A 23,561-nucleotide genomic window follows, 5' to 3' on the forward strand; every position below is an offset into this window, starting at 1 on the left:
ATAGTAGACTACTAGTAGTAGTGAAGGTAGGTTAGGAGTAGTTGTATTAATGTTAGGAGTAATAGTAGTAGCGATATAGGTCTAGCAGTAGTTGTTGAAGCAGTAGTACTAGTTAAAGTATATTAGTAGTAGTGAAGGTAGGTAAATAGTATTAGTAGTAATGGTAATGAATGTACAGACTGGCAGTAGTAGTGATAAAAGTTGTAGTACTAACTATAGTAGACTACTGGTAGTAGTGAAGGTAGGTTAGGAGTTGTTGTATTAATGTTAGGAGTAATAGTAGTAGTGATAGAAGTCTAGCAGTAGTTGTTGAAGCAGTAGTACTAGTTAAAGTATATTAGTAGTAGTGAAGGTAGGTTAGAAGTAGTTGTGTTGATGTTAAAAGTAATAGTAGTAATGATAGGACAGACTGGCGGTAGTAATAATAGAAGTCTAGCAGTAGTTGTTGAAGCAGTAGTACTAGTTAAAGTATATTAGTAGTAGTAAAGGTAGGTAAATAGTATTAGTAGTAATGGTAATGAATGTACAGACTGGCAGTAGTAGTGATAAAAGTTGTAGTACTAACTATAGTAGACTACTAGTAGTAGTGAAGGTAGGTTAGGAGTTGTTGTATTAATGTTAGGAGTAATAGTAGTAGTGATAGAAAGCTAGCAGTAGTTGTTGAAGCAGTAGTACTAGTTAAAGTATATTAGTAGTAGTGAAGGTAGGTTAGGAGTTGTTGTATTAATGTTGGGAGTAATAGTAGTAATGATAGGACAGACTGTCGGTAGTAATAATAGAAGTCTAGCAGTAGTTGTAGAAGCAGTAGTACTAGTTAAAGTATATTAGTAGTAGTGAAGGTAGGTAAATAGTATTAGTAGTAATAGTAATGAATGTACAGACTGGCAGTAGTAGTGATAAAAGTTGTAGTACTAACTATAGTAGACTACTAGTAGTAGTGAAGGTAGGTTAGGAGTTGTTGTATTAATGTTAGGAGTAATAGTAGTAGTGATAGAAGTCTAGCAGTAGTTGTAGAAGCAGTAGTACTAGTTAATGTATATTAGTAGTAGTGAAGGTAGGTAAATAGTATTAGTAGTAATAGTAATGAATGTACAGACTGGCAGTAGTAGTGATAAAAGTTGTAGTAGCCTACTAACTATAGTAGACTACTAGTAGTAGTGAAGGTAGGTTAGGAGTTGTTGTATTAATGTTAGGAGTAATAGTAGTAGTGATAGAAGTCTAGCAGTAGTTGTTGAAGCAGTAGTACTAGTTAAAGTATATTAGTAGTAGTGAAGGTAGGTTAGGAGTAGTTGTGTTGATGTTAAAAGTAATAGTAGTAATGATAGGACAGACTGGCGGTAGTAATAATAGAAGTCTAGCAGTAGTTGTTGAAGCAGTAGTACTAGTTAAAGTATATTAGTAGTAGTGAAGGTAGGTAAATAGTATTAGTAGTAATGGTAATGAATGTACAGACTGGCAGTAGTAGTGATAAAAGTTGTAGTACTAACTATAGTAGACTACTAGTAGTAGTGAAGGTAGGTTAGGAGTTGTTGTATTAATGTTAGGAGTAATAGTAGTAGTGATAGAAAGCTAGCAGTAGTTGTTGAAGCAGTAGTACTAGTTAAAGTATATTAGTAGTAGTGAAGGTAGGTTAGGAGTTGTTGTATTAATGTTGGGAGTAATAGTAGTAATGATAGGACAGACTGGCGGTAGTAATAATAGAAGTCTAGCAGTAGTTGTAGAAGCAGTAGTACTAGTTAAAGTATATTAGTAGTAGTGAAGGTAGGTAAATAGTATTAGTAGTAATAGTAATGAATGTACAGACTGGCAGTAGTAGTGATAAAAGTTGTAGTAGCCTACTAACTATAGTAGACTACTAGTAGTAGTGAAGGTAGGTTAGGAGTTGTTGTATTAATGTTAGGAGTAATAGTAGTAGTGATAGAAGTCTAGCAGTAGTTGTAGAAGCAGTAGTACTAGTTAATGTATATTAGTAGTAGTGAAGGTAGGTAAATAGTATTAGTAGTAATAGTAATGAATGTACAGACTGGCAGTAGTAGTGATAAAAGTTGTAGAGCCTACTAACTATAGTAGACTACTAGTAGTAGTGAAGGTAGGTTAGGAGTTGTTGTATTAATGTTAGGAGTAATAGTAGTAGTGATAGAAGTCTAGCAGTAGTTGTAGAAGCAGTAGTACTAGTTAAAGTATATTAGTAGTAGTGAAGCTAGGTAAATAGTATTAGTAGTAATAGTAATGAATGTACAGACTGGCAGTAGTAGTGATAAAAGTTGTAGTACTAACTATAGTAGACTACTAGTAGTAGTGAAGGTAGGTTAGGAGTTGTTGTATTAATGTTAGGAGTAATAGTAGTAGTGATAGAAGTCTAGCAGTAGTTGTAGAAGCAGTAGTACTAGTTAAAGTATATTAGTAGTAGTGAAGGTAGGTAAATAGTATTAGTAGTAATAGTAATGAATGTACAGACTGGCAGTAGTAGTGATAAAAGTTGTAGTAGCCTACTAACTATAGTAGACTACTAGTAGTAGTGAAGGTAGGTTAGGAGTTGTTGTATTAATGTTAGGAGTAATAGTAGTAGTGATAGAAGTCTAGCAGTAGTTGTAGAAGCAGTAGTACTAGTTAAAGTATATTAGTAGTAGTGAAGCTAGGTAAATAGTATTAGTAGTAATAGTAATGAATGTACAGACTGGCAGTAGTAGTGATAAAAGTTGTAGTACTAACTATAGTAGACTACTAGTAGTAGTGAAGGTAGGTTAGGAGTTGTTGTATTAATGTTAGGAGTAATAGTAGTAGTGATAGAAGTCTGGCAGTAGTTGTAGAAGCAGTAGTACTAGTTAAAGTATATTAGTAGTAGTGAAGGTAGGTAAATAGTATTAGTAGTAATGGTAGTGAATGTACAGACTGGCAGTAGTAGTGAGAGAAGCCTAGTAACTGTAGTGGAAGTGGTTGTAGTAGTATTTAAAGCTAAAAGTAGCTGTGTAGTCAGTCTACTTCGAAATAACTTCATTAGACGATGCTTGAAACAGGAGAGGAGTAAGTTACAGTCTCAGCAGTTAGACTCTCTCTCTCTCTTTCCTTGAAGAAAAACAGAAAGTTCACTTCCTGTTTCGGGGTGGTCCTCGGAGTGTGTTGCAGCAGGAGCAGGAGGGGGGCTCAGGGCTCAGCTCGCATGCTCTCACTGCCTCGGAAACTTCGGGCTCTGTGCAGCCGGATCCCCGACATGGAGCTCACCTTCACCGCTCAGCCCAAACTCCTGCTACTTTAGTGGAAACTTTCTTTCATGGATGTGTTACTGTTGGTCCCGTGTGTGTAAAGTGGACAACTGCGTGCTGGAGTGTGTGCTGTTCACTGTAGTTCACGCGCCTGAACTCCATCTGTGTGTGTGTGTGTGTGTGTGTGTCCAGCAGGAGAGAGAAAGACGGGCTTTATTGGAAATTCTCTCTCAAACCCCCGGTGGGAAGCTCAGCTCTCCGCTTCAGCCCTGCGCAGTCCTCCTGCTTCTTTTATTTTATTTTGTTTTATTTAGGGAAAGCTGAGTGTGTTTTTTTTTGTTTGTTTGTTTGTTTGCTTGTTTATTTTCGTGGACAGGGAGAGTTTAAGGCCAGACAGACTGATGCGGACTGCTGGAGAATCTGAAAGGTAAGTCTCATTTGAACTTCTCTTGTGTGTGTGTGTGCGTTAATTCATTAATGTTCGGACTGAGTAAATAATTCATCCTCATTAGAGGTAAGGATGTCAATGGCATTTTTACGAGACCTTAAAAAGGCTAATATGTGTAAAGACTCGAGTGCTGGCCTGGAGTAAAGTGTGCTGGAGTGTTAATCAAGTGGAATGTTTGCGCATTGATTAGCAAACCAAACATGTCTCTATATGACACACTGCTGAGGAGAATCACTTGACTAGAGATGGGAAGCATAAGCACATAAGCATACATCCAGACACATACAGCTGTAGTCTCTCAGTACTCTCAGAAGCTTACTGAATGAATAGAATAGACTTTTGCACTCTGGGTAATGAGGTTTACTTGCTGATTCCTGAACAATCATCCATGCTGCTCAAAAGCACTTCTGAAGCTGTTGTATGTGCAGGTTTATATGTTAAATTTTTACTTCATTCATATTCCTGCACGTTGCACGGCAAAGCTGAATGCTTCAGTCTGAGTTTTATGTGTCAGCCAGAAATAAAATGTCTGATGGTGGTCTTCTGGGGTCAACTAAGGCATTCTGCTGCTTTCCACAAAAAATACTTATACAAGTCCCGGCAAAGACATGCACAAGATACGAGCACATCTATATTCCCGTATGCATGCGCCCTTCAGAATCGCCTGCTTGATTTTCTTTTTAAAACAAGCTCTTTCTGTGGCAACTTTGTCACTTTTGATACGAGGTCCCAGGAAGCCTTCTTCTTCTTCAGCCTGGAGGTCACCGAATTCCTGTGTGGCTCGAGGGCCGCACCTCAGCAGCTGTTTCTCGTAACCTGAAATACTTGGGAAGCAAATATCTTTTCCAAATGTGCGTCACCACGGTCAGGACCAGACAACAGGCTTGAAATGTTGGTGATGGTATTTAAAAATGAATCGATCTTGGACATTTTGGATTTACACACAATTTCAATCACCTAATGTCTGGAAAAAAAATCTGCTCGTTTACTTTTTCTCTGCACTATAAACTACAAGCCACCAAATCATAGAAACCAAAAATTAAAATTGGACAGAATAGATATACAAAACAATTTGAATAAATAAAAAAAAAATTGTGTTGTAATTTTTCACAAATAGGCATATGCTTTCTGACATTCTCTGACAAAAAAAAAGTTGCCTAATTGCGGTGGCAGCCATTTTGAAACCTGAATTATTTTATTCTATTATAATTTAACGTTATTAAAATAGCTTTATTATGATATTTTGGTATGTACAAATTGTATTTCTTATTTGTTCACACAGCATTTGAAACGAAAAGGTTTAATAATTGTAAAGTACTTGTTAAGTACATTAGAATCAAAGAAAGTTTAAAACAAAGAAGACTTAGCGAGTTACTTTAGTTAAGATCAAATTCTATCATCCCTTCCTATTTAATTGAAATTAAATAGTGAAATACACAAACTCAGCATGGTTCTGAATACTACAATATGCCAAGGCAATGTTAGCGTGATGTATCAGAACATTATTTTTTGTACTTTTCCAAGAAAAAAAATCAAAACAGATTTTTCACATCTGCTCCCTTTTTTTGCTTTTTTTGGACTACTTTGTTGTTTTTTTGCGTGATTACTTGAATTGATCAAAAAATCTGAAATGAATTTGAACGTTTCAGTGTAAACATGAGAGAAGGAGAGCGATGGTTGAGAGGAGTTTTGAAAGAGGGGGAGATCCGGAGTTTTGAGTGTAAAAGCTTATGTAAGCTTTACTAATCTTCATAATTGCAGTGTAAAGAGCTCAGTCAGGCGTTTACTGTGGTTAGATCCCCTAAACATCATAAACTCGACAAAAAAAAATTCCCATAAATGACTTGTGTTGTGGTTTGCATGAATTGGGGGTATTTCAGCAGGAACAAGGAGCTGATACAGATTAAGTAAATTTCATAGTTGACGTTTTGGCTTATTATTATTATTATTATGAGGGAAGGGACAATAATTACTAATTGAACAGTGTCCAAAACCATCTTTAACTTCAGTTGAACTCCAATAGGGAGATATTTCCTTCCCATCTTGTGATCATCTCAGTACTCTACACTTCACCAGAGGCCACGCGATCACAGTCTCGCGATACTTGGTGCCGATAAGATCTATACTTGCGGTTCTATAAGTATCACAAATTAAAAAAAAATCTGTATTATTTTTTACAAATTTGAAACTTTTGGTTTTTTTTTTTTACAAATTTGAAACAAATTTTGGAAAATTTTTTGCTCCTATACACAGGATGCCAGCATGTGAACAGTTCAGAGTCCACTACTTACAATATAATAGAGCAACATTTTACCACCTCAAATGCAAACATATAAATTACAAAATAATAAATCGATAGATTTTTAAGTCAACATGGCGAAACATAAATTGCCACTCAAAAGAATTGATCTGTGACATACACACACACACACTTTTATTCACAACCATACACATTCCTTTGGAAGTACACTGCTACAGGTTGACATGGTAGCTGAACTTGCCCTATGAGAGGTGAGAATGACTCAGTAGGGTTTCTTCCTCTCCCCTGTTATTCATTATTAGTGTTTGATGGAGCAGTGTTAGGGCCAAAAGGCTCTCATTAGCAAGCACCCTCCCATCCATACATCCACACAAACACGCACACACACACACACACACACACACACACACACACACACACACACACATACACTTACAGCTGAACTTCCTTTTTAATCAGGCCTACCAGACTATCTTCAGTTCCAAACAGTGAGGTGACAAGGGGCTGGCGTATGCGTGTCAACATGGAGGTGGAGACCTGAAGATTAAACTTCACTTGCAAATCAGCGTAGTTGTTATGTCATTATCACATGCTTATTATGCTCTAATAGAGTTCTTCAAGCTTGTGTGACACATCGTTGAAGGATAAATCCAGCGTCTCCAGTCCTAGAGCACATAGGCTTTAACTTTAAACTTCGGTTTTTTTTGTTTTGTTTTTTTTGTGATTGAGCTTGTTGTCAAGCAAAACCAATTTTTTATTTATCCTTTGTAAAAAGAAGAAATCAATCACAGTGAGGGGATTAGCTGAAAATGCAAAACGCATATGGGTGGGATGCCGCTTACTGCTTGACTTAGATGTGTGTGTGTAAGCGAATGAGTGAGCCTGTCTGTGTCAGCGAGCAGGCAGGCAGCATCAAGTGCTGTGTTTTTTCCACACTAGATTCCTTTTTCAGACTGCGCAGCGAGATGCACTCGTCACGTGAGCCTTTCCTTTTGCTTCACCCCTCCACTCCTCCCTCCAGTGTAGAGACCACCCTCATAGGGAGCGTAGCCCCCAATCAGCCCCTTTCACACCCCGTGAACCTGAAACAATCAGAGTTTAATAGCAGCTGTCCATCCGCGCTCCAGCCAGAGAGAAAGACAGAAACACACCGAGCAAAAGATTCACACTAAATGTCCCCCGCTCGCTCTTTCTCTATGTCTCTGTCTTTTTCTCTCTCTCTCTCTCTCTCTCTCTCTCTCCCTCTCTCTGTCTTTATCCCTTTACAAGCCTTTTGTCTTTCTTCTCTTCTTCGTTCTGTGGGTAAGGAAAACCTAAGAAAGGACACGGCTGATGCTGTGCCTTTTATCCTTTTTGCCTACAAGAGTGTGGATGTATATTTTATAAGCCTACTTTTCTTTCTTTCTTTCTTTTTTTCTTTTTTCTTCTCGACAATCTGCAACAGGTTAAAGTTATGTGTGCCCCTCAATTGTTCTTGCCTAATGATTACCCCTGGAGACTTTTTAAAACAAAATTGGATTTGGTCTTGCAAAGCTACAGGTGTAGTGAGTATAGAATGTCAACGTTAAAGCAGAGAACGGGTTAGAGATTTTCAGGTGTATCTCTGAATGTCATTGTAATGAGTTTTTGTCATTGATTGTTGGGTCAGTGACTTGGGTCTTCTCAAGGGGGAAATTTAATGGATGGGGGGAGGGCTTCAGCAGTATTGCTAAGTAGTTGGTTTGACACAAAAGGGCAAAGGCATTAGATGTTTAGCCTTGGGATGATCAGTTCAGACATATCCTGACAAAAGAAGCAACCAAAAGACATTGCACTCCAATAGAACTAATGTGCAGTTTTAATAGTGATATTAATGATTAGCTCTATTAACAATAGCTGCATTAACTGTTCTCAATAACACTAATGGATGTTTTAAAGGAAAATAAGTATTTGGTCCTGTTTCCACCAATATATCATTTTTTAAAATGTTCCTAATATGGTCACTATTAACTCCATTTCTCTTCTATCTGATTGGGCTCTTGGAGTGGGAGTGGCTCTGAGACAGCCCATGTGGTAGATATTAGTAATAATACTGTAGTTAATGAGGTCCAGGTGCTAAAGCACCTCACATTTAACATGATTTTACAGCTTTTTTTTCCCCTTAGCTTTGCAACTTTCCACGAAGCCTGTTGTTTAGTTTTAAATCAGATGAGAGGTGCTGAAACTTTATCTGGTCTAGAGAGGTTGAAGAAAAGAGAGGAGCTGCTTTGATTGCAGTGCACCCTGAATTAGGCTTGTGTTGCAGGTCGAAACAGTTGGCTAATTGAGTTAAACCATACAACTGAGCATTAACAAGAGTAGTCCTTTTGACTGGAGAGTTTCTAAAAAGTAGAAGTGGGGCATTGTTGCCTGGCTGAGAGCTTTTAATGCCTCCACCACTAGGTGGTGAAGGCATTGTGTCTGTACATCATCTTTCTGTCTGTTCTTCTGTCCAAGATTAGTTTGATATATTAAAAAAGTTAACAGAATTTATATTAAAGTGCCTTATAGGCTCTAACCAGCAGATAAAGTGAAGATGGAGATGTCTTTAGTTTTTCTTTATTAGTTTTCTTTCTTTTCTTTTCTTTTCTTTTTTTTTAATGCTTATTCTTTAAAACCCACCAACTACGAAGAAAAATGGGTCAAAGTTAGCATGTTTTTGCCTCTATGTTGCCTGTGTGGATTTCTAAACCAGACTCAGATTTATGCTACTATCTCTCTTTTCTTGAACATGGAAGCATTGCCTTAACCATACTTTACCTTTTACTTTGTAATACAAGTAAAATGCTCTCATGGCATCCATGTGTTATAACATCTGACCAATGTATACATTAGATTGAATCACTCGGCGTCACAGGTGTTCTAGTAAACGTTAATTGCACTAACTGTTGGTCGCAGCAGGGATGGAAGTAGGTCAGTATGGTCCACAGTACTGAAAAATCCATATTCAAAACTAGTCATGGAAGCACTTTTAGCAGGAAAACACATCCCTCTCTCACCCCTGATCAAGAGTACTACTTGGTGTGTGAGGCAATGAATTTTAACACTATTTGGGTTTCACCCTCAGAATCTGAAAGTTATCTGATATTCTGAAGTGGAGAAAGTGGAAATATAAAGTAATTCTCCTAAGGTTCTAAGGACTGTCCACCACTTCCATGGTTTATTGTCCTCACCTTTTGGCTGCATATTATCAATAAAAATTAAAAAAAAACTTTTCATACAACCTGTCAGTCGCTAAAGATGATAGAAGAATGTGTGCTGGCGGAGCAAAATAACTGGTTAATTAATAAAACAAATTATAATCTGTTTAAAATAGCACTCCCTCCGATGTTATATTGCTTAAAAGTATTAAGGAGACTGAGCACAAGCACTTTCTTGCTTTTGAGATTCTTGCTTTGAACATTGACAGTACCATAGTGATTTCACAATAATTTCAAAACTGAATTCATAAAATAAAACACAAAGCACTGTTATTTTGTTAATCACAAGAAGAAAAAAAGCCAAAGAAAAGTAACAACTGGTCAAAACCTCACATCCTTTGCCTAGTGTAGAAGATAGATAGATAGATAGATAGATAGATAGATAGATAGATAGATAGATAGAGTGTTACCTCGGCATATGAACACACTGCTTTGCAAATTTTTGCTTTAAGAACACAAGTTTTGCCTCAGCTTGCAAAGCATTTTTTAGTATCCAACCGCCCGAGTCATTCATGTTTGCGCGTACATCCGGTTGTACATTTATCCAGCTGCACGTATTTCTGGTAGCCTATATAATTATAGTAATGGAAATTGGTATTATTGGTAATATTCGTGGGTGGCTTGAACGGATTATCTGCATTTAAATTATTTCCTTGTTTATCGCAATACGTAATTTCGATTTAAGAACGACGGATTAAATTTGTATGCCAAGGTACCAGTGTAAATAGATAAAGTAATGAATGTATGAATTAATAAATGAATGAGGGAACTGTTTGCGAGCCGAATGGCTCAGCTCTTATTGGTCAGCTGAGCCAAATGATCTGACTCATCAAAGAGGGCAGGAATTCCCATCTCTAGTCAAAGGTCAAAAGCAAGAGAAAAATTCCTGAAGGAAACACACAGTGGAAGATTAAAGTATTAAGCAATGTTTAAATCATTTTTCACTATATTCAACATCTGTTTTTAGAAATTCTTGCTTAAATTGTTGCAGTCAGTACAAACAGAGTGACTCCGCACATGAGATGATGTCTGTCCGTGATCATCATGTCGGAGATCTTTTGTAGTGTATGCTGATAAACCTTATGAGTGTGTGCTGATCTGTGTGTAGGATGTAACTTTGGGAATTCAAAGCCCTCTTTGGTATCATTAGTAAAAACAATATCTCAATTCAAATGTTCATCTTTACACTCTGATCAAGCTTCAGGCTCAAAGAGATAAAGCAATCAGACAAATCTCGAGTATTTAAGGCTGGTGAATTAGATAGATTTTTTCCATAAGCATGTACTTCTTTTACATTTTAAAGCTTTTACTTACCAGTACAAAAAAATATATGTTTTTGCAGTTATTTTAATGCTAGAAAATCAGATCTAAAAGAAAGAATAAGTTATTAAAACAGTTATTAAAACAATCAGATTTTTTGGTGAAAGGGGGAAAAGGCAGTAAATTTCATTAGCTCTTTCGAGTGCGTGAACTCCACAGGCCAAAGCAGGATAAAAATAGCTACTTAAGAAATCCACCATTAAGACTGTGAAGCTATTTAATAATGTCGAAAGTTCAGTCAATTATAAGATGTCAGTTAAGTCAGTTTTTAGTGCCACAATGTTGCTTGTGTTTCTTTAGGATGTATTTATTTTCCATCAATCGATTGGGCAGCGATGGCTTTAGGATGTAACAAGGTAAGTAGATTTGAAAACGTATTGTGTGTATGTGTGTGTGTGTGTGTGTGTGTGTGCGTGTGTAAAAAAAATTCAGGTAATGAGCAGCAGCAGACCCAGAGACAAACATCAAACACAGCATAACACATGCCAGAAATCACTGATACACAAGGGCTCTCTCTCTCCCTGTCTCTCTTACTGTCTTTCTCTCTCTCTTTCTCTCTTTACATGTGCTTTTGTGTGCTTAATACAGTGTGTGTGTGTGTGTGTGTGTGTGTGTGTGTGTGTGTGGTGATGACTCACTGATGTCCACCTCTTTGACAAAAGAGGGGGAGTGGTGTTTATTATTCATCTCAGTTGCCACGGAGACGGCGGATTCTTTCGCTGTCATCAGTATAATTATACACCTCTGATGTTTCTGTTCTCCTCATTTGGATTTTCAGCATTTGACAAATTAGATACAACAGAGAAGCCACTCAATAAGCTGATCTCTCTGAAACGGTGCAGGCATTTACAGTGTATTCACCAGCAGGTTAGTTTGGAGTTGAACCAGAAGAGATGTTGTGCTATTGTTGTGCTGAAATATTGTAATTAACAAAAAAGTAGGCATGAATAGGGCTTTTTGCGTCTTCACTGATTTCCCCAGGAATAGGATTAAAAAGAGATTAAACACTTAAGATCGGTATGTAATAAGTTAGCCAAATGGGTTTGGATAGCAGCACATACACGCCCGTACGCAGGAATATTCACACGGAACATCCAGTAACAAACCCAGTCACAGCTCAGCAAAATAATATTATTCAGAACGTCTGAGAAAGGGTTTTGTTTCATAACCCACTGGTGAGAGGGGAAGGATATCGAGCAAGACAAGAAGGCGGGCTTAGGAATAAAAAAAAAGAAAGAAAGAGAGAGAGAGAGAGAGCTGTAGATTAAATCCACTGTGAGTCAGGCTCTCAGATTTATGCCCATGGGCTGCTGCTGCTTCTTGGGTGGGCTGGAGCAACAGTCTGAGCAAATCACTGAAAGCAAGTGGGACAGAAAACTCTGTGAAACACATTTCAGTCCACACATTTGTTTGTTCTTTTGTTCTGTCTTTTATTATTAAAAAAAAATCTATTTTCTTATTAGCTTACATTTCGTGTCTAATGTATGAGAGATTGTATTGTATGATTCCGTTTCTTCTACATTTGGTCTTCCAACCTGATGTTTATAGAGCATACACAACATGAGGGTGTGCTTTTCGAGGTGAATTCTGTGCAGAGAAATACCTAGATAATGACTTTATTCTGTCAGTACTTGTAAGATCATAATTTACACATAGGTCTTGGAAAAGATGATCTTAATGTATTCTTATATACATCGAGTTGTCCTTTTTTTTTTTTTTTTTTTTAAACCAAATTGTTTTTGTCAGCCCCCTGAGCCCAGTCGATCTGTTTTACACCTTACATCACTGTTTAGTTTTGGCAAAGTTGGAAAAAGAAGTGAGAATTCCACATGATTACATTTAGCAGGAGAAAGAAAGCAGGCTATATGTTTACGAAATCCATGTTTCTCTAAGGGAATGCTAGCGCTGCAGTAATGCTCATTTTCCACGCTGAGCTTCAGATCTGATAAGGCTCAGTCTGCTATGAGTGCTTTCGTGCCAGCCCACTCTGTTTGTTTTATTTGAGACAGGGAGAAAAAAAATCTGAGCCCGCATCTTTCCTTCTCCTCGATTCGCTCTGTAAATAAGACCAAATGCAGGATGTGCCGTTCCAATATTGTGACTGTAGGAGCAACCGAGAGCAAATTTTAAGTTTAAACCCATGTAGACAGTGTTAGAAACGAATATAAAATATTAAATACAACACATTTTGATATTCTATACTACAGGTTATTTTCTTTTTATAAGTGACAAGTATCAAATTCTGTAAAATTGTAAAACAGTTTTTAAGTGTGTTAGAATTTTAGGGAAATAAGTGTATGATGTAAAAATAGTAGTTACTGTATAATTTGTATAATTTGTTAAAAGTAAGTATAATTTGTAGTGTTTTAAGTAAAGATGACATGGCCAAAAACAAATATTACAAGATGTTACTTCAATGCGCCATGAAGGTTTGGCGGATCACTAGTGTGCTTACAAAAAAATCTGAAAGTTTTGTGATTATTGACGTCTTTAAAAATGAAATCTAAAACACTGTAAAAGTAACAGTTTTGTTTCTTGTTTTGTGATTATTGACGTCTATAAAAAAAGGTCTGTGATTATTGACGTCTTAAAAAGTTCCGTGATTATTGACGTCTATAAAAATAAAATATAAAACTGTAATAGTAACATTTTTGTAACATTTTACAGTTTTAACATAGTTAACATCTAAATACAGTTTTTAAAAATAAATTGTGCACAGCAGAGATCATTTTGATTTCATTTTATTTCATTTTATTTCATTTTAATTTAGCCCTTTTTGTCTGTTTCCCAAGAGATTTTTTAACCTTATTGTGACACGAGGCGTCTGGCTTTTTTTTCTTATTCTGTATTTTAACAAATACAGCCAGCTAACTGCTTGCCATCCTCCAGAACAAAATCCCAAGTATATTTTTTGGTAAAAATCACATTCATTGTTTGAAGTGAACTAGTGGTCGCACAAATATGACGTGTTTTAACCTAGACGGTGTGACAAAGATGTATTGATGTGCGCACGCGTGTTTCAGAGCACAAACACATCCACGTTAGAGTCAGATAAAAGTCACTTGTAATCAAGAAAGTGACGGTCAGGACATGCAAATCCGATCTGACCAAAAAATCTGAATTGAGCAATGTGACTTGTAGTGTGGACGTAGCCTTAGCACTCTGCCTGCTAACATGTGGAGGGTTCATGGTAATATGCATGACTGCAAGCCATTAAAGCTATTATTTACTGGAATTTGTGTGTGTGTGTTTGTGTGAGAGTGTGTGTGTGTGTGTCGCTTGTTCATTCTATGATAATTGCGTTCGTTAATTACACACAGTTTGTCCCTTGTGTCCATCCAGCATTCAGTCAGAGTTGTAGTGTTTTCAAGTTCAGATGCTGTGAAAAGGGCCCAAGGAGACCTTCGCTCCCACGAAATCTGATCCTATGGACCTTTAGGGTTCGTCCTTAAAAATCTTTGCAAGAAATAAAGGCACAAACTGTGATTAATAGTGAACAGATCTTTCTTTAAGTGATCTAGCTTAGCTTCAATATTAATGAGTCCAAAGCAGTCTACATTTAACATTGCTGTTTTCTGCTGCACTGTGTGTGGTGAAGATTTTATTCTGGTTCCATCTGTTTCAGCCCTGCTGCCAGTTGTTTTGGAGTACGCACACAGACTCTTTAGATATCATCTCCTTCCGCCCTCATTCTTTAAGGCAAAGCAAACCGGTGTGCTGCTTGCCGCTGCCACAGATGTTTTCTCACTAGGGTGTGTGTGCGTGTGTGTGACCACGTCACTAAGCTACTGTTTAAATGGAAAAGCTTCCTTTTTAGTACAAGTGTGATAAATATCGCCAGTCAATTGACAACCCAGTGTGGAGAAAGTAAGAATTAAGATGGGTCTGACCTGTACCCAGTAGTAGAACAATCTACTTTGAGTAATCATAGGACTAATAGTCAAGGTAGAAATGATCAGTAAATCTACAAAATTCAAATAATTAAATAATGAATATTTAAAAACTTCATTAAATTAATAATTAGGTGAGAATGCACATTGCTGGTCTTTGACTATTCTTATGGCGTTTTTATATTGATCTGAGATCGATTTTTTTAAATTATAGTTTCACTGTAATTATTAGAGTTTTGCATGGTATGAGAATGGTAGTCCATCAGCACAAGATGGAGCAGTTTGCAAGGCAGTGAAATGTTGTTGTCAAGCTCCAATTCACAGCGATGTGGTGTACTTCAGCTCGTTGTGACTTTTAAGCAAATAGACATGCATTCAAGAAGAAGCATTTAGAAGAAAAAGTAGAAGTAGCTCGGGTACAATGACAGAATGTTGAGACCTGTTATATACTAGGACTTCAGGAGTCCTGATCGCTAATAATGTTTTTTCACCATAAATCAAGCTGTAATGATACATTTACCATTTAGCTATCATTTAGGAATGTGTTTATTTTTTCACCTCGTTTTTACGGATAAAAACAATGCTGTCCTAACCGAACAAGCAATACTCTTGGTCTCAGCCTGAAGTGACTTTGCTCTAGATGTATTTAAAGAAAAGTTAGCTCGGCAACCTTGCCACACTCCTCCCTGTTGATGACAAATGTTGCTAAGTTGGCATGCTGCCACAGCTGTTGTTGTTTCAGGTTGGTGCTCTCTTTTTTGATGCAATTTCTCTACACATCCCCCTTTTCCTCTGCCCATCCTTTAGAATTCTCTCACCGTCTTCATCAGTTCCCCCATTTACCCCCATTCTAAAACTTTCTGTCAGCAAAGTTCACAGGATCCAAGTCCACCTGCCGTCAGGGGGTTGGGGGGGGGGGGGGGGGGGGGGGCGTGAGAGAGAGAAAAGAGAGAGAGAAATGGAGAGAGAGTGCGACTGTGACAGAGAAAGGGTTCGCTGAAGGGTTGTGGTACATCTTCAGTGACTTCAGAGCACAAGAATGAAAGGACAGAAGAAAACTAGCAAAAGTGGATCCATACCAGTTGTTTGATCTCGCACTCAGTATGTGAGTGGTTTTGTGTGGAGGATTGAAGGCCCATGCTGAGAGTAGCCTGCTGATAAAGGACTTAAAGGAACGTCACTACAGGCAAGTCCCATGAATGTGAACTTCATCAGTGTTCTATTCAAAACGTGATAGATGTGTAATGAGATTTATAGACATCAGCTCCAACTTACTGGCTCAATCTCGGTTCAAATGAAGTCTAAACTGTGTATATACTGTCTATAGAAGTCTATACTGTGTATAAGTGCACTAAAAATATGGATGTTTAAACGCATCTCGCTTTTCGAAAGCTGACCCGCGCGTGTGAGATAGCACTGTATACACTAAGTATAAATCCATTGTTCCGGTGAAGGTCTTTCCCAGGTGGACAGAGAGGCAGGACAGTGGGTCCACACCTGGATAAATAGTGGGCTGAGGGGTTTGTGGTTCATCCCACAGCTACACATTCGCACACACTTATACACATAGAGACAGCATTTATTTTCTCGCCTTTACTCAGGTGGTGTAAACAAGCATGTGTGGGAGCTAGCTGTTTCTTTCAATCTGTGATTGATTCATTTATTTTATCCAAATGTGATCCAAATGCATAATACATTTTAATAAATAAGTCACTAGTAAATGACTTATTTATTGAGTTTAATTAGGGATAACTTTTAACTCGACTACATTTTTTTGTAAGCAGTTATTGAGTGTTATAACACTTAGTACCAGGTGATGAGTGTGAGCTACAGTTTTAGGGCATGCATATATGTGGAATAATATGTTGTTTAAATGTGTAATATCAAAGAGATTAAAAGAAATGGCAGAGGAACATTTTTTATAAATTTATCCTTATTCAGTAGTCCCAGTATTTATAAGTGTAACATGAAAATGATGTAATGTCTAGTGTGTTAAATCTTAAAACCATTAGTTGACAAGTGAACTGCTAGCAAACTACATTAGTTCACAGGTTACCAATGTAATATGAACTAACATTAGTTGACAGCGAGTGTGGTACACTAAACATGCTGTCTGTATTATGTAAGCATCATTTAAGCCAAAGACCACAAATTATTCACACCATTTTTTTGTGAGAACTATAAAATATTTAACAACTATTAAAAAAAATCTGCATTCAAAATATTGGCTGTTTCTGCTATTCACATTCAAATAAAAACAAGCTCGATCTTGTATGACTGAAAATAGCTCCACAGGAGCATTGCCAAGATGGCCACCAAGTGGACCGACTTTACTACAAGGACTTTGGTGAGCTGGCTAGTTTAGCATGTGGGTTCTGTGGCTAAGCAAGCTACCTAATAATTTCCGTCATGGTCACAATGTTCAAAGCACTTTAGCCCGGTTCACAAAGTCATGAGCTCATATGTCATATTTTTTTGGTTCAAATGGAAAAAATTCTATTTAGCACAGTGTTAGCAAATTTGATTCAAATATATTTAAGTAATACTTGGTATAGAAAAAAAAACGCATATAGCAAGCAGGAATTAATTTCATCCTAGTTAAATGAAGTCACTTCCTATATAATGACTTTCAGTTTGGGACTTTTTCCTGATGACTTCACCAGCAGGTTGACCACATGGTTGCATTGTATCCAGTTTTGAGATGAGCAGGTGTGTGTCGTGTCATGCTTTTAGTGGCTCCCTGTTGAGACACCTGTATGTAATGACTGTGTGTGATTACACAGCAGACTGTTAGAGAGGCAGATTTATGCATGGACTAGTGGGTGAGTGTGGGAAAGTGTGTGATCATGCTGCATTTGTGCTATAAGGGAGAGGACGGGTCAGAGGGCAAAGACTTTTGCTACAGTATTTCTGCGAGAGCGCGATGCTCACATCCTATTATACTTCTGTTCACACCCTCGTGCACAGACACAGAAGTGGCTCTGCTTCGGGAAACTCCACACCAAACTGGAAAAATGTTGCTGTGCTAGAAAGCCGGTTTACACAAATTAAAATGCAACATAGCAACTGTGTGTGTGTGTGTGTGTGTTTTCACCTTGGTCAGCAGCAAAAGATTTTCTGAGGTATTGTGGGGATTATGTTACGAGTTCTAACCATTTTCATGCTATGGGAAAATTATGGTTAGTTGTTGTTATTTGCTCATATTTGGGGCTAACTTCCCTCAGTCAGAGCAGTGTGAGCAAGACCAGAGGCACAGAGGTGTGTGGCTCACCACTGTGTGATCCCACACACGCGCGCACACACACACACACACATATATGTATACTCAGGGTGGAGTCTGGAGTTTTTCCCCTAAGCCTCATGCAGCTCAGCCCAAACCCAGGAGAAGCCTTGAGGCATAGCTCCAAAAACCGGCCTATACACACACACACACACACAGAACCCAAATTCTCTCCAGGGCTGTTAGATACACTGGTCAAGGAGGCAGTTGTTTTAACCCCAGAGCTGAAGTAGAGAGAAGGAGGGGGAGATGGAAGGATAATTCACTGCCTCATCCCTCCATAAACAGAAAGAGAAGGGGAACGAGAGGGATTGAGAAAGAGAGACAACTAGAGAGAGGGAAAGAGTAAAGGCGGTTAACAGTCTGAAGTGTGATGGCTGGTTAGAAAGTGGGGCTTTCTGTGTGGAAGGAGCGGATGCTGAAGAGCTCACAATAGCCCTGCTGCCCCTCTGGCTTTGTGTGCACAAGGGCCTTTACATAACCCACATAACCAATTACATTGTCTAGCAACCAGCCAGCCAGTCAGCTCTAGGGCCTACGTGCATTTGTGTGTGTGTGTGTGTGTGTGTGTGTATGTGTTCTAAGGCAGGCTTAGACAGGCCCCCAGTATGCCTGTTAAAATGCTAATGTACCCTCTGGCTTTAGGATTTTATTCATTTAGGAGTTTCTGATCTCACGAGGAACCCTCTTCTCCCCCATATATCTCTAGTTTATCTCACACACATTTGGCCCCCATCGAAATGAACAGTTTCCTGTTTAAACAGGGTCCTGCAATAAGCTTTAGCAAAACGGCAAAAAGCTGTGAACGTTTTGTTAACTGTTTACCTAGCCTCCCACGTTAAACATTGTTACTTACCAATGAAATTATAAACAGCAAAGTTTCTTAACTTGAAACTGTTTAAGAGTCAGATGTACATACATGATTAGACACAGTGCCAAGAGCAACTAGTTGCAGCTGCGAAATGCACTTGCGGTGCGTCTAAAATGAACGGTTGATTTATTAAAGCTGCATCTCATCACGCCGACTGTGCTCCAGACCTCCGACTAAATGCCCTGTGTGAGGCGTGAAGTGCTGAAAACAGTCGGGAAAATGCAAATGCTTTCTTATTCTGTAACGTATCAGAGCATGTAAACAGTGTATAGTCTAATTTATTATTATCATTATTATTATCTTCATTATCATTTGGTTGATAACTGACTTAAATAAAAAGGCAGCTGTGCTCAAAACAAGCTAGTTTATATAAAAGTACGCAATGAAGCTGTTCTGAATTTGTCCTGTGGTAGCATGTGATTTATAAAACATTTGGAAAATTGGCCATATCTCAAATTTAATTTGCTTCGTTGTTGTTGTTTTTATGTGGTAGATGTGAGGAAATTGATGTGTGGTTATGATGCACAGCCAGGCTTTCCAGCTCTGCATGATAAAAACAGCCTCAGTGACACAGAGCAATAAAAGACCTAGATTTCCTGACTAGTATTTCCATAAAGATTCAAAATCGGTCTTGGATTATTAGACACATTGACACAAATATGAATATCTATAATGATGGACCAAAAACAGCTTGCACTGCAGAGTTCGGTCCAGTTGAGGTAAAAGAATGCACCAGGCAACAAACTTGGAGATTTGTATAGCAGTAAGTTGAATGATTTGTTTTAATATATGTAAAATATACACTTATCAGCCATAATATTAACACCATATAACATTAACACTGATTATTATCTATATACAAGTAAACTGGTGACAGGTTCCTCAGGGCTACCCAAAGAACCGCCTGTCTTGTCCGATCACACAGAAAATCCAATGTGGCACAAATTGGTGAAATAAATCAATGAGAGAAAAGGATCAGAACACCCAGTGCATCTCAGGGTGTGGGACTTATGGGACTCAACAGATAAAAAGTTAAAAGTTCTTGATCTGGCCTCCACATTCCCCAGGACTTCCCTCCACTCCTCCAGGATTCCGATCGAGCATCCATGGCATGTCCTGGACAAACAAGTCTGATCCATGCCGGCCCCACCCTGCAACCCACAGCACTTAAAGGATCCGCTGTTAATGTCCTGGTGCCAGATACCACAACACACCTTTGAAGGTCTTGTGGAGTCATGCTCATTTGGTGGCACAAGGGGAACCTACACAATATTGGGCATGATGTTTGTGCATTTTCCCCTTAAATCATATTTACTGTATGAGGGACAGTAGTGTGCTATGTGCCATCTTGCACAGTGAACCCAACTGCACTTTTAGCAATCTTTATAACATATGTTTGTACATTAGATCAAGAGTGTTCATAAAGTCCAAGCTTATTTAAACAAAATATTTACCTGTAATTCATTGATTTTTTTTTTCCGCAATCCCAAAATCACACAAAATTATAAGTAAAATTTTTTTTGATAACCTTGTCGCTCATGGTAATCTTGGGTAAACTGTGTTTGGGCAACTAATCCTGATGTCCTTCTGTTTTGTGGGGGAAAATTATACATTTAGCTGCTACCTACAGAAATGATTAGAATGTGGGAGATGAGGCAGATATTCACAGTTTCATGCACAGGGACGTTACTAGTTGAAACAGCAACCTATTTGGAGAAACCGACATTACAAATCAATGAGTAATCTTAACAGCACTACTGTTAGCAAACAATTATGAATTATTCCGTTGTTCGTTAGAGGGACACTTGCAAAGCAACGCAACATCAAAGAGAGAAGTGCAGAGCAGAGAGCAGTTAGTGCTTTCATTCATGCACTTTTAGCAGTTCTGTGATTGTTTTTTCTGTGGCAAAAAATATGATTGCTGCCTTCTCCATTACTTTTCCATCCCTGTGTAGTAGAACAGAAATAAATTTGGAGAAAACCTGACCAATTAAGTGTATAATAATGTTTTTGTCAACTTTATACTAATCAAAGAACTTTGACAGAACCTGGGATTATTGACTGTCATTATCACACTTGTTTTATCACATTCCCATGTTAGTGACCCATTTAGCGGTAGCTAGTCTCTCTCTCACACACACACACACACACACACACACACACACACACACATACTTCTCCCATGGTGAAGAGGAAGCATTTATGGCAGTAGTCTCCATTGTCCTCTAATACACAAAGAGAAGGTGCTGTAGCCTTGCCATTGTCATGGGTGTGTGACCAGTCACACAGCGAAAGAGAGACAGAAGGACAGATAGGGGAGGAGGGGATGCATTGCTGGATGATGTCTGAATGGGGAGAACTGGTATTAGGGATCAAACCCAGAAAGGGGTCTTTTGCGTCTGGGGTGAAATCCCCCACTGAGCTCCATGATCTGCCTGCGTTAAGGTGAATACAATCTGACGGCAGGCCTGCGGTCTCGGCCAAAGTGCTACTAATGAGCAGCTGTTCTGAGCCAACCCCCTGCTACATCTAACAATTCCACACTCACATACTAAAGCACCATCAAATGACCTTTTCATGCCTAATATACATACCATGCTACTGTATTCCCATTTAATTAGTCCATTTTTTCATTGCTCTAACTTTCAACTAACAACTCGTACAAGTCCTTAAATACTGTATATCATCCTCTAATACTCAGTTGACCTTTCTGATCACTCCTATTTCATTTGTTCTACACCTGGGAGAATGCATATTCTCTCAGCTTTCTCCCCTTTGAGTTTGATTTAGTCAGACACCATTTTTTTTGCCTGCAGGAAAATAATAAATAATAATAATTAAAAAAATTATTAGCTTTATATGCATTCCACATAATGAGTGAATAAAAATCACAATAGTTGTCAAAGAAGCTAAATACTGACATAAACCTGAAAATTTACTCATGTATCAAAATATTTAAACTTAGGGCAAGTTGACCAACTTACAGTAAGTTGACCAACAATAAAGAATGGTAAAAATTGGTATGTTTAGGTTACATATGAACTTACATATGATTTGAGGAAATAAAATAATTTAAATGTACATATAATTTAAGTAAATAAAATTATTTAAATATACATCAGTCAAAAAATTCATACATACTTCAGGAAAAGAAAAACCTGTATAAATATTGGTATACATTATATATATATATATATACACTACTGTTCAAAAGTTTTTGGTCACTTTCTAACTCCATGATTGTTCCTGATTTTTATTTCTTTCTACATTGTAAAGGAATGCTGAGGGCATCCAAAAAATGCATTAATCTCCTTTGAACAGTTAATGGTGAGATGTTTCTGCTACTTCTGCTCTGTAAAGACTTCATAACGCCTCTAATCTGAGGTGCTGTTAATTGGTTATTTTTCAGACTGATAAATGAACTTCTCGTCTGCGGCAGAGGTAGGTTTTGGTCTCGCCCTTCTGGGATGGCCTTCATGAGAGCCAGTTTCATTATGGTTCTTAAAGTATTTTGCAAATGCACTTGACAATACTGTTCTTGCAAGAACTATTACAGAAAGGCTGACCTCTGTGTCTTAAAATAACAACTAACTGTTGTTTTTTATGTTGTTACGTAATTACCTAATTCCATTTTTTGTTGTTGAATGTAGAAAATAAATCACTAAACAAAAACAAAGAAATTTGCAAGTGACCCCAAACTTTTGAACGGTAGTATATATATACTTGGTATATATAATTGAAGTATTTATTTACTTTAATTATATTTAATTTCATATGTTTAATTTGGTAAACATATGTAAACCTTATGCAAATCTTAGCATAGAAAGTTCAGTTATTATACAAATAACTACAAGGAGTTTAATTGTGGTGTTTCATGATCAAAACAATAATACTAATGAAACAAACTTATTTTAAAGAAGCACTGTTTAACCAAGTGGCCAATTAACTTGAATAAGTGCCTTTTAAGCTGTTTAGGTTACACCATGTTATTAGCATATTCTTCAAGTGGGGTATGTCCTTACTTGTGCTCGTTGAATCTGTGAGTGTTTCAGAGATCGCGAGTGTGTACATATACATATTTGCACAGTGTTATCCAGCTTGTGCGAGGCCAACAGAAGTAAAACAACTGTCAATAGTAGAAGTCTATAAAAACGGGTCGTTCACAAAGCGAGAACAAACAGCCATGGTTTACTCAGGATTTCCTAACAAACACTCGAGGAGAGGGGACACATGACAGAGGACATGAGACGGAATAAAGAGGACGAAAGAACTTTTATTTGTCCGCTTGGCATAGTTTATAGAACACAGCTTCCACTAGGTCAAGTTTCCTCTCGAGTATATAATATAATTTAGTGCTAACTACAAATTTTTGTATAAGCTTTAATCACACACCAACAGATAGTTATCATGGGACACCTGTTTGTACGATGGATTGCAAATGGTTAGTTTCATCATCCGTCTTGGAGTAATAGATGATTTACTTGATTAAACAAAACACAAAGTAGTTAAAGAAAATGCTTAAAGGAAAAGATGGAGATGGTCTTGTGAAGGTCTATCTGTAGAACTATGATAAGTTCAGAGATTGTTAATCCTAATACAGTATAATAATATCAAAGATGCATTTTCTTCATGAATAGTCTCCAGGATATTTACTATATTGCATGCACTATTATTATAGAATAATGTATAATTAGATTTAATGTTTGCTTTTTGTAACATCTGTCAAATACTGTCCCTAATTATGTCATAAACATATGTACTACATTGTTAATTGTTACTCATATAATTGTATTGATTGTGCAGACTAATCTGTACCTTTATTTATTATAATATAAACTATTAGCTGTGATGTCAACAGAAGGAGAAAGCTTAAATGTCAGCTTCACACTTTTGGAACAAATATACTTAGACTCAAAGAAAGGCTTTTGTAGTCCATTAACACAAAGCCAGGACTCTAAAGCTCTTGGGCAAACAGGGACGCTATGAGGGAAAGAAGACTTTTCCAGTGCCTAGGGCGTCATTAAATCACAGAACTCAGTGTTAGTGACTCAGAACATGTAGACACAACACT

General features: G+C 37.6%; 1 protein-coding gene across 2 annotated transcripts in view; it reads left to right on the top strand.

The window, feature by feature from the left end:
* The first annotated feature begins 3,156 nt into the window (after positions 1–3,156).
* gli1 (GLI family zinc finger 1) overlaps positions 3,157–23,561 on the top strand; it is a 41,602-nt gene continuing 21,197 nt past the window's right edge. Inside the window, exons 1-2 of one of the 2 annotated variants that reach the window (XM_053498743.1) lie at positions 3,157–3,630; positions 10,750–10,805. In XM_053498743.1, coding sequence (XP_053354718.1) covers positions 10,785–10,805 — 21 coding nt within the window. In that variant the 5' untranslated portion in view covers positions 3,157–3,630; positions 10,750–10,784. The remainder of the gene's footprint in view (positions 3,631–10,749; positions 10,806–23,561) is intronic. The other variant, XM_053498744.1, reaches the window with a different exon arrangement.

Source organism: Clarias gariepinus, chromosome 6, assembly GCF_024256425.1.
Source record: "Clarias gariepinus isolate MV-2021 ecotype Netherlands chromosome 6, CGAR_prim_01v2, whole genome shotgun sequence".
NCBI classification, from domain to species: domain Eukaryota; kingdom Metazoa; phylum Chordata; class Actinopteri; order Siluriformes; family Clariidae; genus Clarias; species Clarias gariepinus.